The 24,326-nt window shown below is 39.0% G+C and overlaps 1 protein-coding gene across 2 annotated transcripts; it reads left to right on the top strand.

Annotated features, from left to right (window-relative positions):
- The first annotated feature begins 2,716 nt into the window (after window positions 1–2,716).
- Window positions 2,717–20,597, top strand: LOC111574349 (sodium-dependent neutral amino acid transporter SLC6A17-like). 2 transcript variants are annotated; one of them, XM_023278893.3, is made up of 12 exons: window positions 2,717–3,085; window positions 6,339–6,801; window positions 10,710–10,867; window positions 11,857–11,983; window positions 14,806–14,987; window positions 15,227–15,337; window positions 15,438–15,679; window positions 16,760–16,952; window positions 17,031–17,223; window positions 17,529–17,688; window positions 17,793–17,955; window positions 18,980–20,597. In XM_023278893.3, exons 2-12 carry the CDS (start codon window positions 6,519–6,521, stop codon window positions 19,382–19,384), a joined length of 2,217 nt encoding a protein of 738 aa, XP_023134661.1. In that variant the 5' UTR covers window positions 2,717–3,085; window positions 6,339–6,518; the 3' UTR covers window positions 19,385–20,597. The 2 variants fall into 2 exon arrangements, with proteins under 2 accessions (XP_023134661.1, XP_054866993.1); XM_055011018.1 differs by lacking the exon at window positions 2,717–3,085 and adding an exon at window positions 5,892–5,909.
- Window positions 20,598–24,326: the final 3,729 nt, after the last annotated feature.

Raw genomic sequence — 24,326 nt, 5'->3', positions numbered from 1 at the left:
CCCTTGTTCTCTGCTGTCGAATGATGCAGTTGAAACAAGAAGAGCCTGTGTATTGAAAGCAGTAACAGTTTACCTCAATGAAAACCCTGAAAACCTCATAAGGGAGTACCTTATAAGTGTTTTGGCCTCTGCTTTCTGCATAATTTCCCTCCAGAAACAGGAAATGCGACAGCTGTCTTACTTTTTTGTAGCTGTTGCTAAACAATATATTGTGACCAAACCATTTTCAGTGAAGGAAAACATTACCCAGTGCTGCAGTGTGATTCACTTGTTTTTAGTAGTTTTTGGACAATAAAGGTCCATGGCACAAAAGGACAAGATATGAGACTTAGGGTACATGCAACGCTTTTTAGCTAATGTCATTATTGTTCTGTATACAAACATGAGATTTGCTGACACTAATATATAAAAAAAAAATAAAAAATACAGAAAATTGCGCGACATCCGTAAAGACTGCCTTGTTTCCATGGTAAAAATCCCTTCTCGCTAACATTAATAGCAGTATGTGGACTATTGTTTGAAGGTATTGTTCATGAATGGTGCTGTTTAGTTTCTCAAATGTAGCCTTTGTAAAGTTTTTTTTCATGTCCAAGGTTGACAACATACCATTATACCATCACTAGGTAATGTCAGAATTAGAAAAAGTACATTGGACGTAGTCTGGAATGATGGAAATCTCGAGGCTGGATAAATATCACTTACATGCTATTTGAAGGAACATTTTAGACAAGACATTGCATGTGGAGTGTGGAACATTAAAGACCTTTTTGTGCTCTGAAGCAGCACAGAAGGGAAGTTGGAGGAGATCATCTGGCAGAAAGCTGGTTTCCGATCTGCATGTTGAACTGTTATAATTATGAGTCAAATGCTCTTTGTTTCAGATGTTTACCAGACTTTCAAAATGTTCATGATAAGGAGAATTTGAAACAGAGAAGTTATATGTTATGCCACTTAAAGAAGGGGAGAACAACCATTTGAAATGGAGAGTGCTGTAAAAAGTTGAACTGAGAATAGGGTGAGAGAAACGTCAGTGAGAGAAACATTAGTGCGAGGGCACAGATTTGCACACAATTAACGTGGATTTTAAGTTGAGTTTTGTCATAAAGTCAGCATGACCATTCTGCTTTGTTCTGGATAGCAGTGTTTAGATTTGCAGTGAGAGATTCTTTTTTTCAATAGGCAGTTTTGTAATATTTAGCTGTAAACTAATTTGATGTTTCTATGACAAACATTTTTATTTAGTAATTGGGTCGTGTTGTTTCTCTGAGGTAGGACTTATTTTAAAATGTTAAATGAGTTCGTACCATTTTACCAAGTCAAGCAGGGAAAAGGTTTGTTGTTTTAAATACTTGTGACAGTTCTGCTCATGATTGTATAGCGTTGAAAGGTAAGGCTTAATATTTTCTGTGTTCTTATTTTTGACAATTCCAATGAAAAGGCAAAAAAAGTACTGCCTAAGACTTGAAATCCTATGTCTTGTCTTGTAGTCCTATTGTTGGTTTTATGGTCTCTTGATTTGGATTTGTGTGTAGAAAATAGAAAATCACCAGCTATGTCAGAGGATGCCAAATAAGTGAATGGGCCCAATTTTTATTTTACTCTTTTGTTAATATCATAAAACACATTCAAAATGTAATCATAGCTGTAAAACTAAATGTGTGATTGTTTTATATATATATATATATATATATATATATATATTTTTTTTTTTTTTTTTTTTTTTTTTTTTTTTTTAAATTTTATTTTTTTTTAAAAGTTGTGACTATTTTCTAACTGCATGTCTGATGAATGTTGTTGCAGGACTTCTTGGTCTGGAGGAACAATACAACAAAATTCACAATAAATGGGATTTTTCACTGAACCAAAGTATTTTAATTTGGATTTACTTAACTACATTGTGTGGAAATTGTTGACATAATCAGGTTTGGTAAACCTACTTGAAACTACTGTCATTATAACAATGAAACCCAACTGAGTAAACAAAATGCCACTTATTTAAGTCAGTTAACTTAGAACAAGAAAGTGTGGTTTAATTGGTCTTACTAAATCCACATGACTAACAGAGGTCCAACAGTTAAGTTAGCTGAACACAGATCTGTTAATTAGGTCTAACTTGACCAGATAATGTTGAAATTATTCAGTGCAGTCTTGTTGGTTGCACACAGTGTAGTTCTTGTCACATTAATATTATTATTGAATTAGGTCTAACACAACTCAATTTAGTGGAAATTGTTGACATAACTGTATTAAGTAAGTCCAACAATTTTTTTTTAGTGTACCTTTCAAAGTTTCAGTCCTTTTGGTAAAAAAAAATACTAATGTGCTCATGGACACTGTTTGCTGAGCCAGGACACATGAATACTAATAAAAACCTGTTTTGGCTGCCTATAACAAAGACTGGCTATTGTCCTCCATCACTCACATTGGATGAAGAGATTCTTGCCTGTTTGGACATAAGGAACAAATCCAAAAGCAAGTATTGTATAGATGTAAAAACGTGAGTCTATCCAATTACATCCGCAATTAACCTGTCCTCCACTTTTTTTCCTTTTCTTTCTTTACCGAGTCGTATCTTGAATAAATCCAGCATTTTTCTGCGCATCCTTCCCCACTATCCCCCAAGGGGCCAGCGCTGAATGACTTCAATTTTTTTTATCAATTGACAAACGAATGACGAAATCTGCGTCAGACAATCACTTCCTCAGGTAGGAGTGGATAACCTTGACAAATCCGCGCACAGTTTTGACCCCCTTTTTCTCTCCCAGCATCCCTCCTCCTCCACGCAGGGATGCTGTGACGCCTGTAAGACAACAAGTGAAAAGAGTGGCAGGTGATCATTTGTCATTGTGTTTAATAAGCGGCACGTTGTGCGTCACGGTGCGCCCCGGACTCTCCACCCTGCATGTCAATAGGCAGCGCAGCATGTGATACTCCGTCCTCCTCCACCGTCCCGAGAGCGCTCAGTCAGTAACACAGCGATACGAGACCTGCACGGCGGCTGCATTCATGTCTCTCTACACATATTTTCTGACAACTGCCTTCACATCCAACCCTGGATATTGCTGATCGCGGCAAAGGACTCACGGTGAGAGAATTTTTTATGTTTCCGTCGTCCCTCCACTCCACAGCATCTCCTGGACTGAAAGGATGGAGAGGCTGTTAATTTCTGTAGAAGTTCAAAGAGTTTGATTTGCCCCGTGTCATCCGCTTAAATTAGTTTAAAACTCTGCTTGTGAATCGCAAGAAGTTGTCTAGAATTGTGCGTCATGGGTCAGCTGCGTTCCAGTTTACGCAGAGGTCAGGAAATAATCGTGTGTGACCGTGATTCTGTTTAAAAGTCGACGCGTCAGTCATGAGGCGCATCCAGCGGTGAGATCAGTGTCAGCAGCAGATGTGTCACCTGGTTTTTACTCCCACTGGTCGGTGTTGTGGTTGTTGATTCTGGAGGAGATGCTCTGATCGCTTGTATGTCAGGTTTTTCTGGGGGAAAAAAACACGCTTTGCGTATTGACCTTTGTGCTGATGCTTCACGTTTATTCTGCTCCAAGTTTAGGGACCTAATAGGCTGTCAGTAAATGTCAGATTGGTGGACTGCTTCAGACTTTTAATGCCTTGTGAATTCCTTTGTGAAACAGCCGATTACCCACTAACTGGCTGAGACTTGTACAGCACACTGGTAATCACAGGATCAATAATTGATTAATGGACATGTCTGGGCATTTAAACAGGAATGATTGCTCAGGCTGATACATGCAAAGTCTGCTGTGTATCCTCGGTTTACATGTTGTAGCTACTGTGTTTGAGAAATATGCAAATCTGCACATTTCTAACTGAAACTAAAAACCGTTCAGTGCACAGTGTATCTGCAGCTGTTGTACAAGAATGTAGCCTTTCAGAATACAGTGATTACAATTTTGTGATGTGTCTGACAGCTGGGATTATTAGTACTAGAAGTGATTGATAAAATGATAAAGTGAATGAAAAGTGCCAAGAGGGAGTGTGGTACAAAAATATTCTTGCCTAACTATAGTGAAGTGTTACAGCAGGTGTTCCTTAAGTGTAAAAACAGACTCAGTTTTGTTCAAAGCACTTTAGATATGTTGCTTTTTGACCTGTGATTTCTTTGTGAGTCTGCAAATATCTTCATAATTCTTTCCGTCATTTTTCAAGCAAATACCAAATATTACCAATTTCAGTTTCTCGGTCTTTGATTTGCCACTTTTCTTTCTTATATGTGATAACAAACTGGATTTCTTTGGGTTTTCAGCTGTTGATTGGACAACATAAGCAGTTTCCAGTTTACTCTGGTTGAGTTTGTAACTGGCAATTTTCTGACATTATCAGATGGATTTAGAAAATAATCATCCCATTAACTAAAAGAATGAATGAAAAATTAACGTTCTAATCTTGGTTCACCCACACATTGTGTACAACAACACTGATTCACAAAAGAAGACAGCTCCATACATAGATGGCAAACTGCTTTTCTGCAGATGACAGTGTGTTTTTCTTGAGAATATTTTTGTTCTAATACAGAAAAATGCTCATTATTGCACCACGAAATTTGATCAGAATGAGTCATTTATGTGGTTTTGGTACAGGGGATGTATAGTTGGCTTTACTGCTGATATTTGACATCTATCTTCTGTTGGGATGAGGCAGATTCACTGTATGGTCCGGGGAAAAGGCTAAATATGCAAAGGTCACTCAGATTTTTACCCACTTTATAGGTTTTTAACTGGGTGCTGAGAATGTAGATCTTCCAAGGACAAAGCTGTGATGACCTGAGAGAAAACTAGCAGACCAGGTCTTACCCAAAGGCTTTTTCCAGCCTGGAAAACATGCCTTTACTGTAGTATGATCCTGCTCCACCCAGACAGATTCTCTGAGCTGGGGTCATCTGAACTGTGTGTTGATTTTTTTTTTTCCAGCAGGATTATTGGTTGGGTGAATTGATGTGTTTTTATTTTTTCTGCATTGGCTTCATGATGCACGTACTGATTGATATTACGTGTCTTGTATGCTGTAGGCTGGGATTGAATGACAAGACAGAAAAGCAGGAGGGTTTTTACAGTTAATGCACACAGGATTATGAAGACTTGTGAATGGCTGTGGATGGATTATTGCATCATAGGCTCATCTTGACATGCACAGAGGAGGAAATCTGTTGGGGGGATAAACATTTTTATTTTTTTTTTAAAGGAATGCAAAAGCGCATCTTGAGCTTGTAGTTTTCTCGTCACCAGCAGGAGTTCTAAGAGGGTTTGTGGCCCATTTAAGGTGTTTGTGGGGAATCTGCTGATACTGAGGAAGCTTGTTTCAGGCTGATGTAAGCATCGAGCGGTGTGACGGCGAAGTCTCGTGCTCATCACAGCTGTTACATCACATGAAACGCACAGCATCTTCATTCAGCTTTGGTGTTGTTCTGATTCTTTAAACCATAAATTTTAGTCATAATCAGCCACTAGCAATAGAGAATTGTGAGATAATCTTTACCTTAGTACACTCCTTTTTATTCTCTGTTTGTTTTGTATCTTTAAATATACCACAAGCTTTGCAGTTTTGCGTTTCATTTGGACGGCAGATTTTTTTTTTTTTTTTATAGTGGCTCACTCAATAAGTAATGAGCCTGCACAGGGGCTTGTGATGTGGATCAGGAGAACACATGACGGCACTTCATCCAAACCATCATGTTCACTTCCTCCATTACGTTTGGGTTGAACCAACCACTGGCCGAGAGAGGGGTGGGGATGGATGTTGTTGCGAGGCTTCAGAGGATTAGAGGATTTACAGGGAAAAAGCTTCACTAAAGTTAAGCTTTGCAGAACAGGGAAATTAAATAGAACAATTTGCAGGATTGGGAATTTTTTTTGAGACCAATAACACTGCACGAGAGACAAAGAGCCACAGTGAGAGTTATTTTTTTCGTTGTTTTATTTTTTGAGTCAAATCCCTGCTGAGTTTTTGTTGAAAGATCTGGGTTAGGTTAACACACGGGTGTAACAAATGGCGCTCCTGTCTTTACAGTGGCATATTTCATGACTCTGGAGAAACGTAGCCATGTGTCTCGATCCAGTGTCTTATTATGAGCTTAACCAAGCACTAAATGGAGGAATAATTGTGTCAGTAAGTGTGTGAAATGTTATTTAAGGACCACAGCCAGGAAGGAAGCATCAAATTGCTGTACATCAAATGACACTTAATAAATCTGGCATTGTTTTATCTAAAATGAACACTAATAATAGGATTTTTACCCAATAATTGAATATTATAGCATTTCAACTGTGACAATGTCCTTGAATTTTCACTTTGACCCTTCTGTGTTTTTTCTGATGCAGGACTGAGGCCAAGAACTGGAATCCAGCTGTCTCTCTTCAGCATCACCCTCATAGCTGCTCATCTCTTCTCCACTCTTTGCCTCTGTCGCTTCTTTCTATTCGCACCAGTTTCTCTATTTCTTTCTCTTTCTCTCTCCATCTCTCCACCCCCACCCCCCATCCCTACCCCCAGCCTCCCTGATGCCTAAGAACAGCAAGGTGACGCAGCGCGAGCAGAGCCATGAGCATGTCACAGAGTCGGTGGCTGACCTGCTCGCACACGAGGAGCCGCTCGACTACAAGAACAGCTCCCTGAACGTTGGAGGGGCCGCGGGGAAGAAAGTCCCGCAGATAGAGGTGCCTGAAAACGATGGACGACCCGCCTGGAACAGCAAACTGCAGTACATCCTGGCCCAGGTGGGCTTCTCTGTGGGGCTGGGGAACGTGTGGCGCTTCCCTTACCTGTGCCAAAAGAATGGAGGAGGTGAGTTGGAGACAGTATTCACTACAGTCTGAGCTGGTGAACCTAACGTTTACTGTTGAAATGAATAGATTTTACTGCTCAGCCCTTTTATTTTGACTTGTTTTTACAAATCACGGTGTTAGAAACTGACACACAACCATGGATTTAGATAGTGTCTCTAAACAAAGGTCACCAAGAATCATTAGGACTTATGCCAGAAATGATTTTATCATGATCTAAAATATAATTATAGCTTAACCCTTTAAAGAGCACTCATTGAAATGCTTTGAAATTCAAAAGTTCAACCCTAGAGTGTTATTGGAGGTCATAAGACTTTTTTATTTTGGTGACATTTTTAAACATTTTTAATTTTCATGTCAAAATTCAAGGTCAGTGAAGTTACCATATATGGTTCCTTGCCCATTAGTGGAAAAAAAAAACATTCCAAGAAATGTACATATCATCACTTAGCACAACTACTCAAGCGTAAAATGTGTGAGTTTCGTCAACCAACCATGGTTTGTTTTGATGTTTCGACTGCAAATATAGAAGACGACCGAGTCTGTCTTTTTCCAACTTCAGAGAAAAGAGAAAGTTTGATACGTTCCAGTCCTTTGTTGATTGGTCAAATGCCACGATGTAGTGTGCTGTAACGTAGAGTGATCTTCGCTGATTAGCTGGGTGAAAACCACATAGCAACGCCCTATTTAATGAGTGCGGAAGTTACCAAATATGATCACTCGCCCGATGAAGGGCTACCACAGCTAAGCGTATTCTCTATAAACAGACATAAACATTTACAGTTATTTATCTTGTTTTTGCTGGCCTCCAGTATTTAACTTCTCTTCCAGGGTGTGTCAGTACACCATGGCATCACTGTTGAATAGTGTGAATGATGGGAGTTTTTTGTCTATGATTATTAGAAAACATACTTCAGCAGGCAGATAGTTCACTTGGCTGAGCAAGTGACCCATAAATTAGGGCTAAAAATCATCAATGCCGTGGCCATGGCATGATTTACTGCTTGTCATTTCCCTGCTCTTCGTTCATCTGCCTTTCCTGTCACCTCTCAACTGTTCCTTGATAATTGCAAAAATGGCCAGAAAATAATAATAATAATGATAATAAAAAGGAAAACATGCTTAGGTAGAGTTCCAATAGCACTGAGTAGTTAAAATTGTAGTGAAGTTGCAAAGTTGTGTGTTGCATTATTCCTTGAAAATAATCCATGCCTGCCTTTAAATGGCTTAGATGTAACTCTACGCCTTCGCCTCCTTTATAATATGTGGATCTATGAAGTCCCATCTGTTTCTCCACCCAGCCCTCCATCGTTTGCTGCAGTTCAAGCACACCAGCTCACCTTCAACCCTGCTCAAACACTGTAAAAACTGCTTCACGCTACATAATGGCAAGTCATAATATTGGAGTAATTCAGTTGTACATGTTAAAACCGGAAACTTATCCTAAAGAATTAATATGCAGAAAGTCCCACACTTGTTTCTTAGGTTTATTAAGTATGAGACCCTGGCTGTCTGAATCCTTGTTTTATTGTTCAGCAGTGTTGCTTTTTTTTTTTTTTTGCTCATTTTGTGTCTTCTAGCTTTTAAAGAAACGCCAAACGGGATGTTAACAGGGTAAACAGCAACATAAATAAGAGTAATCTGATTAATAACACTTTTTCCAGCAATCCAATCTGAACTTGTCCTCAGCTTCTTGTTTGATGAAAAGATCAGATCCAACAACATTGCCTTACCTAGTAAAAATTATTTTAGCTTTTCCTTAGTTGTCCTAATTTTACTTACAGAGCTGTATGAAAGTTGTACCCCAAATCAAATTCGGAGCCTTGAGTAGGACATTTCAACAATATATTGTCATTTATCCATTTCCAAATACCAGATTCACATACATTATCGCATGTTAATATTTCTGTCATCCAAACCATTGCCGGAACTGGTCAAATGAAATGTTTTTCTCATATGATTTTCATGATTTTCTGTATACTTGCCAGATAGATGGATAGATAGATCGATAGATCAATAGATAGTATTAAAATATTGTTATTTACACTGTTATATTGATTGCCGTGCCCTATTATAGACAAGGCGTTTTTTTTTTCCAGAGAAACATGTTGATTTACACATACTGTATATTATCTTAGTATCCTGTTTGTCAAAAGAAGTCAGAGTCTTAAGGCTGTTCACCCTTTGTGACCTGAGTGACCTCAACCATCAGAAAAAACACAACACTTTTATTCAGTCCAGATTCACTAAGAGAGCAGCTGTATTGTGCAGAAAGCAGCCATGTCTAAATATAGCTGCACTATTGATTACTACAGCCGGGAGAGCAGGCCAAGCTCAACTGATACTCTGGTAAACAGAAAGGAGCTTAATAAAATATGAATGTAACTGTATAGTGATGAGGTTTTATTTTAATCTGGGATGTATGCATGTAAGTGGAGGTGTATAAACTTGTGTTCGCTGTACATGAAAATCCTTGTTATCATGGACTTACTGCGGTGCTGCTGCTTCCATCCATCTAAGTGTTTTTAGCTTTACTGTCTGTGAATGATTTACTGCACATATACATCCGATTTATTGCCTATTGGCAGGATTTACTAACAGTGGTCCCCCTCCCACACTAGTCAGGTTATGTGACCTGGCGAGCAGCCATTTTTCACTCTGTAATTTGCTATCTGGCAGCCAATTACCGACACATTAAAGGTCTGCGGTGTTTGGGAGTTATCGCTGTGTGGGCTCCTCTCTCGTTTCCTCTTTCCCCCTTTCTATTCCCTCCTTTAACATCCACTATCATTCTTCCTCCTTTGTCACATCTTTATGTCTGGGACTCAGTCATACATCACGTCTATACGCTGACTCCAGTTTAAATAATGTGCAATGGAGTGGATTCGCGTGAAGCTGATTTTAGGATCCTGGCAAAAGCCCCAAACTGCTCACTACATTTAACTTCCTCTTTATTTCAGCTTTCTTGATATAGCCTTTCGCCTCCTCTGCTCTCTCCGCCTCATTACTCCACCCACTCTGAGATCTGTGCGCCACTCAATGTAATTCCTACTTGTGATGTATTAATAGTACATGTTTCCCGGCTATAAGTCTTTCTATCCGGGATGATGACTCAACCTTCACACATAAAACACAGTTGCTTCCTGATTATTCCTCTATGGATTAAGCTCCAAAGGGGACAAATTTAGACCTCCATCAATGATATACTGAACTTCAAAGAGTATTTATCAATTGAGTTATCTCACTGAATTCACATTTTGCGAGTAAAACTTCTGCAAAATTATAAATGTTGCTGGTATTAAGGCACGTGTTGATACAGAAGGAAACTACGTTCTATCTGCAACACATTGTTCATAGAATGAGCACAAACACAGTGTGATCTGATGGTCTAATACATCCAGACTTTAAAAATACAGCATACACGGTGAAAGAGAAGCCTATGGTTTTACTTGATTCAACTCTTGTGTCATTTTTGGTTGAAAAATGTTAAAACTAGTATAAAACGTACAGTGCCACAGGCTACAGCCAAAGCACAGTTTGCTGTAATTTGTAAACGAATGATCTAACAACAAATTTACCAATTTGGCAGATCTGTTTCATTGCATGATGTAGTCTGGTAATTTCTTTCAACTTGGTTCTTTTAATTTCCATTAAGTGTAGCATTGAAACAGATTAATTAAATACAATTAAGATATATTTAGCAATATCACACTGTGGAAAAACTGCTAGCAGTAAAATAAGAGATACAGTGTTTAAAGTAAATGGACAAAAATGTAAATGGTGTGTCAAAAAAAAATGTTCATTCTTTAATCACCACTGCACCAGCTCAGTTTTTGCATTAGTTTTGCGATTGAAAAGTGCCACATTTACCATAAAACACCTGTCTCATCAGATCTTTCTCTTTTTCAGGTGCCTATCTGGTTCCTTACTTCATCCTCCTTATCATCATCGGCATCCCTCTCTTCTTCTTGGAGCTGGCTGTGGGTCAGAAGATCCGACGTGGGAGCATCGGGGTCTGGAACTACGTCTGTCCTCGTCTGGGTGGGATAGGGATGTCGAGTCTGATGGTAAGGATGGTGGTTTTCTTTTTTTTTTCTTTAATCAATGCAACTCATAATCATCCCTCGTCTTTATAGCTGTAAGTCCCAAATACACCCTTGGTAATACTTTCTTTAGCATAGCTGTTTAAGTCTTTAAAGGCACCTTGGAGCTGCAGTTTGAGGAGAGAAAAAGCGTGAGTCCTCTAATAAGAATCAGGGAGGTTGTAAATGAGGGAACAGCTGTGAAAACCTGTAGTCCAACAGAAACACATCTGCTGAATGTGCAGCTTAAAAAACAAAAAAGAAGCCAATTCTCTGTCTATGTGATTTATGATGGGGCCTTCCTTTCTGCATGAGCAAACATGTTGAGTATCTATCTATCTATCTATCTATCTATCTATCTATCTATCTATCTATCTATCTATCTATCTATCTATCTATCTATCTATCTATCTATCTATCTATCTATCTATCTATCTATCTATCTATCTATCTATCTATCTATCTATCTATCTATCTATCTATCTATGTAATTTTATCCTTTCAAAGGGATGAAGTCACAGCTTGAGTCACCACAAAGCCTTCATGTTATTCAGTCTCTCTTGGGTTTCTTGGAGGTATTGACGTGTTTGAGAGTGAAAGGTAGCCTTTCTTCGGAGTTGTGTGGTTGGTGCAGAAGTAGCTATAAATATCTCATAGATGATCACTGTTGAAAAGAGAGCACTTTAATTATTCATGCTTTCTCCAACCTTATTTAGCTTCTGAATGTCCTTGCTGGCAAGACTGCTCAGAAGACTGACAGCAACATGGGACATGCACAAAGCATGCTGCCTCATTGGCATGCTTTTCTCACTCTGTACGGATGTGATCTTGCAATGAAATGTTGGTATATATATTCTTTAACACAGCCTGGGTGTTTTAGTCTCAGCAGAGTCACTACAGGAGAGTTTCAACAAACAAAATGCTAACGATAAGTCTGTCTATCTATCTATCTATCTATCTATCTATCTATGCAGGTGTGTGGCTTTGTGGGTCTCTACTATAACGTGATCATCGGTTGGAGCATCTTTTATTTCTTCCAGTCCTTCCAGTATCCTCTACCGTGGAGCGACTGCCCTATCAGAAAGAATGGGACACTTGCCAGTGAGTGACATTAAATACACAATTAAAGAGAAGTAGTAAGGTCCGTGGATTATTGAAGTCAGCTGGATTCTGGGGGCTGTAAATTTCAAAATTTACTTCCTGACAGCAGTCGTTGATGTATTGTAGTCTGAGCCACACTGGAAGAAGACTGAATGACAGCATCATCTATGGAGATATGCTGCTACGATGGCTACAAACCAACAAGAATAACAGTCTTTGGCCAGGAGCAAGTTGCCCCAAAATGTAATTAAAGAAATAAAAGAACCGTAGAACAGAACTGAATAGATCTTTATTGTCATTGTTATAGAACAAGAAAGGTGGTTTTGCAGTTTATGGAATTAGTGGTATTGATAAAAAAGAGCACAAAGGTGTTACAAAAAAATATGTTAACAAAGAGATTGCACTCTAATAAAAGAATATAATTACTGTAATGACCACATTTGAAGTAGTACATACATATTGCAAAATATCACAATTGGGAGTTAGTCACAGGCACAGGAAAACGGGACAGTTTTCACTCTTATAGGGATTTGAAAGTGGAGAAAGAAACATGTGCATGAAAAATCATAAATGAGTTAGTTCCTGTTTGCAGCATAGAAGCTAAATACAGACTCAATCTAAAGAGAACTACTGGGTTTATTCTTCAAGGACACATGAAACGTGTTTTCTCATTGAGCCTCTAAGTGGTTTATAAATCCACTTTGGTTTTCATTTTTACCCAATTTGTTAAGTCAAATGTCAGTAGATATCAAGAGCATTTACATGTTCAGTTATGTTACGTTTGTAATAATATCCATTTGTGTCATTGATTAGGTCAAACGTAGCAGAATGTATATGGTTCTCCAATTACACCTCGTTGTGCTGCCATGCTACAAACTATAGGATTACATTTGTATTGTATGGAGCCCTGTGTTTGTCGACAACACCTGACAAACTGTCCTCACTCACTCACAACTTTCTGTCATGACCTCACTGAAATAATCCAGATTATAACCCTCTGGAATTTATTCGATTAGTGGTGATAATAACGTAACCTCCGGGGAAGCCAAGAAACACTCAACATGTGCATGAGTCAGCGAGGCTGAGGCACATATCCAGACTGAAGGACGCTAACGCTGAAGGACAGCAGCAGAATGTAAAATGTTGCACTACGTCTGCCTCTCACAGATCAGTATCCAGTGTGACAGACAGAGCACCATGAAACTAAACACACCAAGCACAATTAAAAATGCGTTCAGCAGAAGACACCTTGAATTTATCTCATTTAAATTCATCTGTAAAGGGTTGCTTCCTCTGCACCTGTTTATTTGTGTCTCTGCATAAATGAATCTGCACCAGCCTGTATCAGTATATGGAGAATCATCACACTGCTGACTCTAATTTCAGCCGCACACACTATATATCATTTCTCCAAGGTAAGAAGAGAATATACTGTGTGTGGACAGGAAATAATCTCAAGAGTTGTGAATTGGAGGTTCGCGCTTTGCATACCAAGTACACAGATGACCTTGTGCAGCTCACTTATGTCTGAGAGGTGTAAACCAATCGAGAATTGAGATATTGACTCTGAGCTAACATTCTTGGTCTCATTATATTTCTCCTTCTGCCTTCCTGAACCTCCTCTCTGCAACAGCCAAAGCATCCCTGCTGCATTTTCACAGTGTTGGAGGAAAACAGAGTTACATATTTAGAAAACACAACATAATTAAATGTTTTTAGCTACACCGATCAGCCACAACATTAAAACCACCTACCTAATATTGTGTAAGTGGCCTTCATGCTGCCAAACCTGCCCTGACCTGTGGAGGCCTGGATACTGGTGTTTTGTGGTTTCTGGCATCAGGACACTGGCAGCAGATCCTTTGGCTGCTATAGGTTGTGCATTGGGACTTCTGTGATTGAGGCTTGCTCCAACACGGCTCATGGATGCTCCATCACGTTGGGATCTTGGCTTTAGGAGGCCAGGCCAAAGCGTTGTCTTGGTGGGGAGGGTGTTACTGGATTACAACAATGTGTAGGTTGGTGCTTCATGTGAAACTTAAATATTCACATGGATGACATGACCCAAGGTTTCCCAGAGATGATGGTTTGAATGTTGGGGCCAATCAGTGAAGGTGGCAATCAGAATACAGTTGTTCTTTTAAAACCAATAAGAAGGTGGATAATCACATATGTGCAACAAACAGAAAAACAAGTGGAGATCTGCAAATTTACAACATGCAAGATGTGTACTATATTTTTGGTCAGTTAATTCTATCCAGTAACCTAAATATACTTTCAGTCTTTTAGTATCTGAGCTAGTTTCGCCACTCAGATTTGCATTAATGTATTTTATGCTGTGGAAAAACACACAAAGTAAAAACTGCTTTTTCTGGTGCTGTTTTTTTTTTCCTTTACAGCACCAAAGTGAAAACAAAATCCTCTAAGGAGCTACAAATTCACATGTTTTGTTTTCATCTTGTCTTCTGGTTCTTACACTAACTTGATGCAGTGGAAATTAAAATTTCAAGGAGAAACTGGGTCCTTTTTGCCAGTCAAACACTGACTCCTGTGTTCATTCTGCTTTAGGTAGCAGCAACGTGTAAATGCCACGTCCAGTCACAATATTACATAAATACTAATGTACGACAATGTTGAAGTAATCTAACATATTTAAAATGCATGACTCACTTCGAGTAACCGAACAAAGTACATGATATTTACACATACAGATTCTATTATCTGTAGGGACAAACATTTAAAACTAACCCTCCCAACACTGTTCTTTATGCTTACATGATTTTCTGCTTGGTCAGTTTACTTTCTCTCTCTTTGATGTACAGTTGTGGAGCCAGAGTGTGACAAAAGCTCGGCTACTACCTATTTCTGGTACCGTCAGACTCTGAACACGACCAGCACCATCGCAGAGAGTGGCGGGCTCAACGTCAAAATGACCCTGTCTCTGCTGGTGGCGTGGATCATCGTCTGCCTCGCCGTCATTAAAGGAATCGCCTCATCTGGGAAGGTACCGCAGTGGAGAAAGAATGGAAAAGAGAAGAACATAATGCTGTGTCCTGCTCCTCACTATATGTTTTCTATTTTCTTCATTCTTGTATATATTGTATATACTATTGTTGTTATTATAATTATTATCTTTACTGTACATACAGTTAGTGCTGCTCTGAAAGATTTTTGCTGCTGTAACACTGGAAATTTCCCTTGACCTGGGGACTAATAAAGGACTATCTTATCTTATTTTCCCAGGTGATGTACTTCAGTTCTCTGTTCCCCTACGTGGTGCTGTTCTGTTTCCTGGTCAGAGGTTTGATGCTGAAGGGTTCAGTAGATGGCATCGCACATATGTTTACTCCCAAGGTGAGACTGAAAGTACTGATTAATTTTTTTTTTTTTTTTTTTTTACACCAGCCATCCATGCTAACAGATACTTAATGATCAAATTCCTCTCCCATCTCAGTTGGAGAAGATGTTGGAGCCTCAGGTGTGGCGGGAGGCAGCCACCCAGGTCTTCTTCGCTCTGGGTCTGGGGTTCGGAGGAGTCATAGCCTTCTCCAGCTACAATAAGATCGACAACAACTGTCATTTTGACGCTGTGCTCGTCTCTTTCATCAACTTCTTCACTTCCATTTTGGCCACACTGGTGGTGTTCGCTGTGCTGGGCTTCAAGGCCAACATCATGAACGAAAAGTGTGTCGTTGAGTAAGTTGAAAACCAGCAAAAGCTTTTTTTCTTTTTGATTGTTCAAGTCAGAGGAAGCATGTAACAGCAAGAAAATAATCTGGGAGCAAGTGATTTTTGATACTGCAAATTTTACATTAAGTATACAATAGTTTTTCTACTTATTTATGTACAATTTACAAGCAACAGACTGTTTTGTATGAAGGAAAACAATGGTAGCTCAGGTAGTTCATGTTGAGAACACCTCCCTTTGCTGTGAAAAAAACAGCAATGTTCACATTTTGTTGCACATACAAGTCCTATAAACTACAAGCAGTGAAAGAATGTTTAATAATGCATATCTGAGTGATTTTTGAGAACATAGTGTTGAGCTTACAGATAGTATTAAAGCCTCCAATATTCAATAATAAATATCCTTTGACCCTAGGTTATTCAATAAGTGTTTCCATTAGTTTCTCTCAAGCCTTAATCTTTTCCTCATGTGCAAAAGTTTCCAGTTCGCTAATATTTTTCAATTTGTCATGGCTGTCACTACTTTATTTAAATCCTGCCAAAGATTTTTAGTTAGATCCAAATCTGGGGAGTAAGACGGTCATTTAAGGACTTTACACAAACGATTCCTGAAACACAAAAGTCTACTGATCACCGACCGACAGATTGCACTCCGAAGGCATCACTTTCTTCTTCTGTGAGGACGTAAAGTCAAGTTTACCATCCTACAGCCACAAAAGATCCTCACAATAAGATACACCCAACTCCATGCTGGACACTGTATGTTCTTCTTGAGACACACCTTGCCCTTCTTATGGCCGATTTACTGCTGATCCATGAGCCCCCACAGTTGAAATTTAGTCTCATCACTCCATACAACACGTTTACATTACTTAAAAAAAAGGTCCTGCAACTCATTTAATTATCTCTTCTTCATGACTCATCAAATTCTGCATTATTTATAAACCTTTAACATGCCAGATCCTCAGTAAGTTTAATAATTTGATTGTAACTGTAACAACATGAATAAGTTTGTATTTGTTTGATGTAATATGTTTGTGTATCTATATGTCTGTAATCATTTAAGTTAATTCTCTTTCTGTTCTGTAGGAATGCGGAGAAGATCCTGGGATACCTCAACTCCAACGTCCTCAGTCACGATCTAATTCCCCCACATGTGAACTTTTCCCATCTCACCACGTCAGACTACGCTGAGATGTACGGAGTCATCAAGACGGTGAAAGAGGACGGCTTCGCCCAGCTGGGTCTGGAGCCTTGTGTCCTGGTGGACGAGCTCAACAAGGTGAGCCTTTGTCACATATTGATGCAGCCGAATCCTCAGCAGGTCCTGTGTTTCACACCTCTGGCCTTCTCTCTGCAGGCTGTCCAGGGCACCGGTTTGGCCTTCATCGCCTTCACTGAAGCCATGACCCATTTCCCAGCCTCTCCGTTTTGGTCCGTCATGTTCTTCTTCATGCTCATCAACCTCGGTCTGGGCAGCATGATCGGCACCATGACTGGCATCACCACGCCCGTCCTCGACGCCTACAAAGTTCAGAAGGAGCTTTTCACAGGTACGACTCACCAGCGTCTCCCCTCTGACTCCCACAGACAGGCTCTTTGCTATTAGTAGTTAAACCCCCCTACTCAGCACTTAAAAAGGATTAAAGCACATCTGGGAATGGGCTGCATTAGGCTTTGTGTTATTGCTCTGAGTGTACTGAATGCAAAACGGCAGCAACAGGAAACAAAACCACTTACTGGACTATAAGGCCATTTTATTTTCCATTTTATCATCTGTTAGATACAAATCTTGAACTTTTCTCCATCTTTTCCTTTGAATAAACTTTATTTTTCTTCTTCTCCGGGTTTGTTTCAGTGTGTTGCTGCATTGTGGCTTTCTTCTGCGGCCTGTTGTTCGTGCAGCGCTCAGGAAATTACTTTGTCACCATGTTTGACGACTATTCAGCTGGTCTGCCCCTCACAGTAGTAGTCATTTTGGAAAATGTGTCTGTTGCTTGGATATACGGCACTAAAAGGTAAGACTTTCAGAGCTGGAACAGTCTGAGCAGAGGAGTGGTGTTAGATTTGTGTAAAATTTCAGCAGCCTCACTGTATTTTCTCTTGCTGTTCTGTGTGTCAGGTTCATGCAGGACCTGGAGGACATGTTGGGTTTCCGGCCGTGTATAATCTACTTCTACCTGTGGAAGTACGTCTCCCCTCTCTGTCTCATCGTTCTCATCTCAGCCACGGTCATAGAGATGGCCATCAGCCCACCAGGATACAACGCCTGGGTTCAAGAGCTGGTCAGTCAGCTTTCACACCTGTCATTTAACCCTTTGTGCTCCAAGCAGAGAAAACTCAAACACGTCTTTTGGGCAGTCTGACAGAATAGGAAGTGGAATCATTGTGTACAACATTCTGTTCCATTAGCTTGATGTAAACACAACCTGCAGTTCAGCTCAGTCACGCCAAAAAGTGCTTGAATTTTCATCCTTTTACTGTTGGTCACAGTTGAGTCAGTAATAACTTCAGTTTTTTTTCCTGTATTTTTTTTTTTTTTTTAAATTTATTTACAGACTCTAGTTATTGTTAACGGGTCGTTTTTAGCAAAAATTTGAGTTAGACGATATTACGATTTTAGGCTATGATTTGATTAATGTCATAAAAGAAGTCCACATCACACATTTTTATCAGTCAATTGATCAATCAGTCAGACGTTATCAGTGTCCCAAATGAACACTTGTGTTTGTTTTTATAGCCCAATCCCAATCTCCACACTCACAGACTTGCAGACTTTGAGGTGCGGTCCTGCTAAGTGCACAAAGGCTGTGGTGTGGACGTTTTGATGCTGTTATGTGCCCTTTCTGTGAGTCTGCATATCTTCAGGCTTTCTGAGGAACTGTGGTTCACAGCAAAATTGGTGATGTATAAATGTTGTCCTGCCCCTCACAAAATGTACACAAACCAGGCTTGAATGATGAAGGAACCTAATGTGTTTGGAAATGTATCTGTAAATGGCAACATCTGGCTGCTCGCTGTCACTATCAGATTTTTTTCCTTTTTTGTAGAATTGTTTGTATTTTCAGTCAAAAATCTTCTTTTTATGACATTTTGAGCTCTAATAAACTCACACTCAAATATTACAGATGCGACGTCAGTTAAGTCGATGAGGGTTTAGTGGTGAGATTTAGGATGGATATTGGGATTGGGCCAATATGTGTGTCTCTATGTATGTAAGAATAAAAAACATGCCTGTACTGCATGGCAAAGCTTTAAAATCTCTTTTCAAGTTTCACGTCCTCACTGAGCCCTTCTCTGTCCTTTTAGGCTCAGGAACGCTTCCAAAGTTACCCTCCCTGGGCTCTGGCCATGTGTTTCGCTCTTATCATCGTAGCCATGCTTCCCCTCCCTGTTGTCTTCATCGCCCGCCACTTCAACTTGATGTCCGACGGCTCCAACAAGCTGTCCGTCTCCTACCGGAAAACTATGATGAAAGATATGTCCAACCTGGAGGAGCAGGACGAGGCCAGATTCATACTCGGCGCAAAACCCGGCGAGGCCCCCATAGCGCCGGCACGCAGACCCTACCTGACCCCCGGAGGGAACAAACCCATGGACCCCAACTCCCTGTCACCAAACAGCTGCTACGGTACAAGCTACCAAAACGCTGCCATAAGCCCGACCACACCGAGTACACCGGACACGCCTGTCACACCAGAGTCTGACTCTTGAATGCTCTCCAACTCTGACAAACACCCCTCAGACACCAACCCTGTAGTACAGTTTACGTTTCAGCCATAAAATCTCCACTGGGGGTCACTGTAGCACCAAGTATCCCCACCACTGCCCCATTAATGCCACAAAACTACATGTAGCCATTCCTTTATCTGAGCACACGCTTCCCAAAATACCACCAAGAAACCACCTGAGAAGATTTCAGAAGGTTTCAGAGCATCTAGATAAGTCTTTGGAGATATTTCTTAATACCAGGAGGGAAAAAAAAAGACAAAAGTCACTCCTGATCAAACACTGGAATCAGGTTAATAGTGACGTACTGTACATTTGTATCTACTGTGTATTTAAAGTCATCAGGTTTATGTGCTGTAGACGATGTCCTGTGATCTGCTTTTCTTTGCCTTAGTAGAGGGATCCTCAGCAGACACAGTCCTCACAGCGTGATGCACATGTTTGTCTGCACAGTTCAGGGGAAGAATGAATGTAGTGGAGTCAGTTTGGTCCTGCTGTCTGAACAGGTGGAAAACCATAACAGGTTTAGGAGTCTGATTATTTAAAATTTGTCAGTGTTTGCGCTGCTGCCCTCTGTAGGAATGCTGGGTGTCACAGACCAGGTCATGTTCTGTTGTGTGATGTGTTTACGTTAAGCACAGACACGCATCACCTAGAAAAGATCATCTCGTCGTGTAGATTTGTTTCACAGGACTCTCTGTAATGTAAAATGTGCTGAAGGCTGCTCTAAAGACACCCGATTGTGTTCCATTCAGACCCCAAGTCAACCTCCTGCTGTATTTTGTGCGTGGTCCTTAATGTTCTTGCTCATTCTGTAAAAACAGCGATGTACAGTGTAGTAATGTAATATAGGATTATATAGTTTTTGTTACCTGCCATTTAAAACCAGTGTCATCCTCCATTACACACAACTTGTGCTGTAGAAAATCATTAATTTCAGTTTCACCAAAGAGTAAAAAGTAAATAGCAAAACACTTGAAAACTAGTACAGGTTTATAGTCCTGAACCACAAAGATCAGTGACAGGAAGCACAGTTTGTTAATGTGGATACATACAAATGTCCAGTTTGTTTGTTTGTTTGTTTGATGCAGTTTTTACTTTCATCCTATGAAAACATTACTAGAAAAGCACAAAAGAGACGCTTATTGTGCACAAAAGAATTACTGGCTCACATGTGAAATTAAAATTAACTGCTCTAGTAAGATACTTTATGTCCTAAATAAGAAATATATATATATATATATATATATATATATATATATATATATATATATATATATATATATATATATATATATATATATATATATATATATATATGTGTGTGTGTGTGTGTGTGTGTGTGTATATTGGAGCATAAACCAAAATGCACAAACTATGTTCACTGTGAACCAAAACATGATGAACATAAAGTAGAAATATCAGCAATGGACCAAAAGATTTAAAATCTTTAAAAGCAAAATTATATGAAATCATATAACCTCTAATGTGATAGTATGCACATCTGAAAGCCTTAGAATGATGCACAAACAGAAACATACATGTACACATTCACTGTTTTCTGTATATTTGTGGAACACTAAACCTCTTGAAGTGTAATTGAGGCAAACAGTGACATTAACTCGATTAACACAGAGGTTCCTTTGTGCCGATGGTCTTTGGCTTCTGTTAAACTGAATTCAAACCTCTGAACAAAGAAATCTTGACATGAACATGTTTCATTTTTGTATACACTGAAGGTGAGTAGTTGTGCAGAAGTGTCTACAAGTTCAAACTGAGCACATTTACGTTCCTATTATATGGAAAATGATATCTTTACTTATTTTTTTATCACAGTATTCAAAGCCATGGTGTTAAAGTTTAAATGGACTATATTTATATTCCTGTATATTTGCAGTTATGTAGGTGTGAAGATGAATAACAAAAGTTTATCTTTTACAAGTGATCAGTATATATAGTGTATATTTTCATCTTGTGTGATGCTTATTGAGGCTGTGTATTTTAAGACTTTTCTGTTTTGCAGTTTGTGTAGCTGGTTTTGTTGTGGGACGTGACAATGCTGCTGTGAGGAGGAGATGAGGTGTGGTCTCTGTAATCTTGTGAGAGCAGCTGCTGGTCAGGTGATGTCCATTCACCTGTCTCTGCTTCAGGTTTACTGGTCAACTTGTTTCTAGCCACACTATCAGTTTAACACCCAATACTGTCAAAGATGCCCTTTGCACTAGTTCATGACAGGATATTATTACAGTTAGCCTCAGTTATATTTTCAGATGTATGCTAATAAATGCATTATTAGCACTACATGCTAAACAATCCACATTTGAAAGATGATAAGTACACTGACAAGCTAACATGATGCACTTTTTATGAGTCAGAGAACAGCTGACTTTGTAAATAGCTAAGGCTGAATACAACTAGTGTTGAGAGCAGCTGAGGCTAAGAACAGAGGCTCTAGGTGTGCAAGAACCCAGTCAGTGACATAAACAAACATTACTAGTTAATCTTCAAATAACAGAAAACACAACAGAAAGTACAAACCTGGATCCGCTGAACATATAGCAGAAATATTCTTTTAGGCCTCTTTCTTGATTACATAGTGTTACTGACTGGACAACATTTACACACAGGGTTATCTGATTGGCCTATTATATAATATTGTCGATGAAAACAACTACATATCTGAGCTCCTACTTTATATCTATATAAGGACATCTCTAACACTGGAAAATAACTCATTTCCGTCCTCAGAAGATCAAGATGGTCTTGATACTCTACCACTTTGTGCATAATGTTATTGCATTTATAATTTCTGACTATAAGTAATATGCTTTATTGCATACTCGTCCGACAAAGTATTGATCATATAAACATTAACATAACATTTCCTTGACCAACATCTGAGTAATTCATGAATTAATTTAGTAGCTTTGTCATTTTGTAATGTGTAATTGATGACATTTTTGTAACTTGTCCAGTGTTTAGGAGGGACATCATCAGAATAGCCACATTTGTTTTTTTAAGGTTCAAATATGATCAACTTGCATGAACATCTTCAAACCCAAATGTGTGTAAAAAGACATCTGCATGAGTCGTACATTAATATTCTGTGTAAGTGTGGAAATTCTCTAAAATTCATGTTGCATTTCATCTGAAGCAAACCTAAAAGATGTGCAGCTGAGCCTGATGTAATCTTCCTCCTGGTGCCCCCTTCAGGGCAAACTTTATTCTTTTTTACCCTCTAGTGGTAGATCTAATAGCAATAAGTTGTTTCAATTATTCACCCTTCAGAAGTGCTGTTTCCTCATGACTGCTAGTGTGGCTATAAACGTTTTAAGTCTTGTTTTGTTTCTTGTGTTGTTTTAGTTTCTGTGAGCCGGGTACTTCCTGCTGAGAGTGAATCATGTAGAGATCTCTGTTTTGTTCAAGTCTGTAAATAATCTTGTGTAACCAAACTATTCTGAAGATAGTTTTTCTTCATGTGAAGTATAGAAATATATCAGCGTCTTAACAGTCTTAGCAGTAAATGTAACAAAAAGTAATAATGAATGTGATAAATGCACTTTTTTCACAAAGACTGGAAAAGAAATCCACATTTGTTCAGTTGTCCTAATAGCAGTAAATTCAAGGTCGGTGTAAAAGCAATATCACAGTATTTAAACTGCAGAAAAAATGTGGCTGAAAGAAAATCTTGACATCTGAGTGTCTGTTGTAATAGCAATCATTGGGAATCAACCCTCATAATGAAAAGGATATTATGACTGTTCCTTTCAAGTGCTGATCAGTGTGTGTGTGTGTGTGTGTGTGTGTGTGTGTGTGTGTGTGTGTGTGTGTGTGTGTGTGTGTGCGCGTGTGCGCGTGTGCGCGTGCGTGCGTGCGTGCGTGCGTGTGCGTGTGCATGTAGGGCCTTACTGAACACACATTTCGAGCACCGTCTGTACCGGAGACACGTTTAGAAATGTCCCTTTACAACTTCTCTCCTCAGTCATAATATGATTGTATGATACTTAGTGTAAAAATTGTGAACATAAAAAAAACATCGAGAATAATAAAGAGTGGACAAGCTGCTGTCGTATGTCGGAATTTTCTTGAGTAAGAATTGGGGTAAAGAGTGAATTACAAAGTGGAGATGGGATTACGACCACAGTATCAGGAATGTCATCAAAAATCTGGGAAGGTTTTGTATTTTGTTGTATTCTTTCAAATGGTAGGCTGGCCTGACCTACACCACAAAAATGTGTTCTCTTTACCCAGCAAAACTCTTTTTTCAGCCATGGAAGTCTTAACCATTCAAAGAGCATCTGTTGCTGAACAACCTTTAAGTTTTCAAAATATTTAGTTTTATGACACCATGGTGGATTCAGGAGGACTATAAAACTAGAAGATGATCCCCAATCACTTCAATGAAAACTGCTCACCTGGTGCATGAGTCAAAACATTTTCTAACTTCCAGGTTTGCTCCCACATTAAACAATAACAAAATGAGTTTATTCAAAAACAGTTTTTAATGTTTTTTTTTTTTTAATTAAGTTGAGATAATCATGACAGATATTTTTTGGCAAAATATTGAATATACGGAAAATAAATAATTGTATCTGTCTGATAAATCACTTTCAACTAAGTTACCCATTACAAAAACACCTCTCAAGGTAGTGTGTTAATTCCAGATCACATGACCTGCTCCACATGATGTCATTTCCTCCTGAAGAAAAGCCTGGCCAGACTCCAAGGCTTTCTGAGTTATTTAATATAAAATAGTGTGTGAGTCAAGTGTGGATTTATCGCATGTCAACAGGTTTACTACAATATCTTTATAAATAACTTTCAATTTCAATTTTACTCAATTGTAAACATAATATTTAGAAGAATCTTTCTCTAAAAATGCCATGTGGTGTTTGGTTATAGGCAGCCATGTTGATTTTAGGCCTGA

This window comes from Amphiprion ocellaris, chromosome 5 (genome assembly GCF_022539595.1).
Source record: "Amphiprion ocellaris isolate individual 3 ecotype Okinawa chromosome 5, ASM2253959v1, whole genome shotgun sequence".
NCBI lineage: Eukaryota > Metazoa > Chordata > Actinopteri > Pomacentridae > Amphiprion > Amphiprion ocellaris.
The sequence above is the reverse complement of the archived record's forward strand: the minus strand, read 5'-3'. Positions and strand labels throughout refer to the sequence as shown.

What these genes read in the sequence shown, in the direction of transcription:
- LOC111574349 (XM_023278893.3), top strand. Translation starts at nt 6,519, where the DNA reads ATGCCTAAGAACAGCAAGGTGACGCAGCGCGAGCAGAGCCATGAGCAT. An exon ending in TGGTGGACGAGCTCAACAAG is followed by an intron (nt 16,953 to 17,030) that starts GTGAGCCTTTGT and finishes TTCTCTCTGCAG; the next exon opens with GCTGTCCAGGGCACCGGTTT. An exon ending in ACGCCTGGGTTCAAGAGCTG is followed by an intron (nt 17,956 to 18,979) that starts GTCAGTCAGCTT and finishes CTGTCCTTTTAG; the next exon opens with GCTCAGGAACGCTTCCAAAG.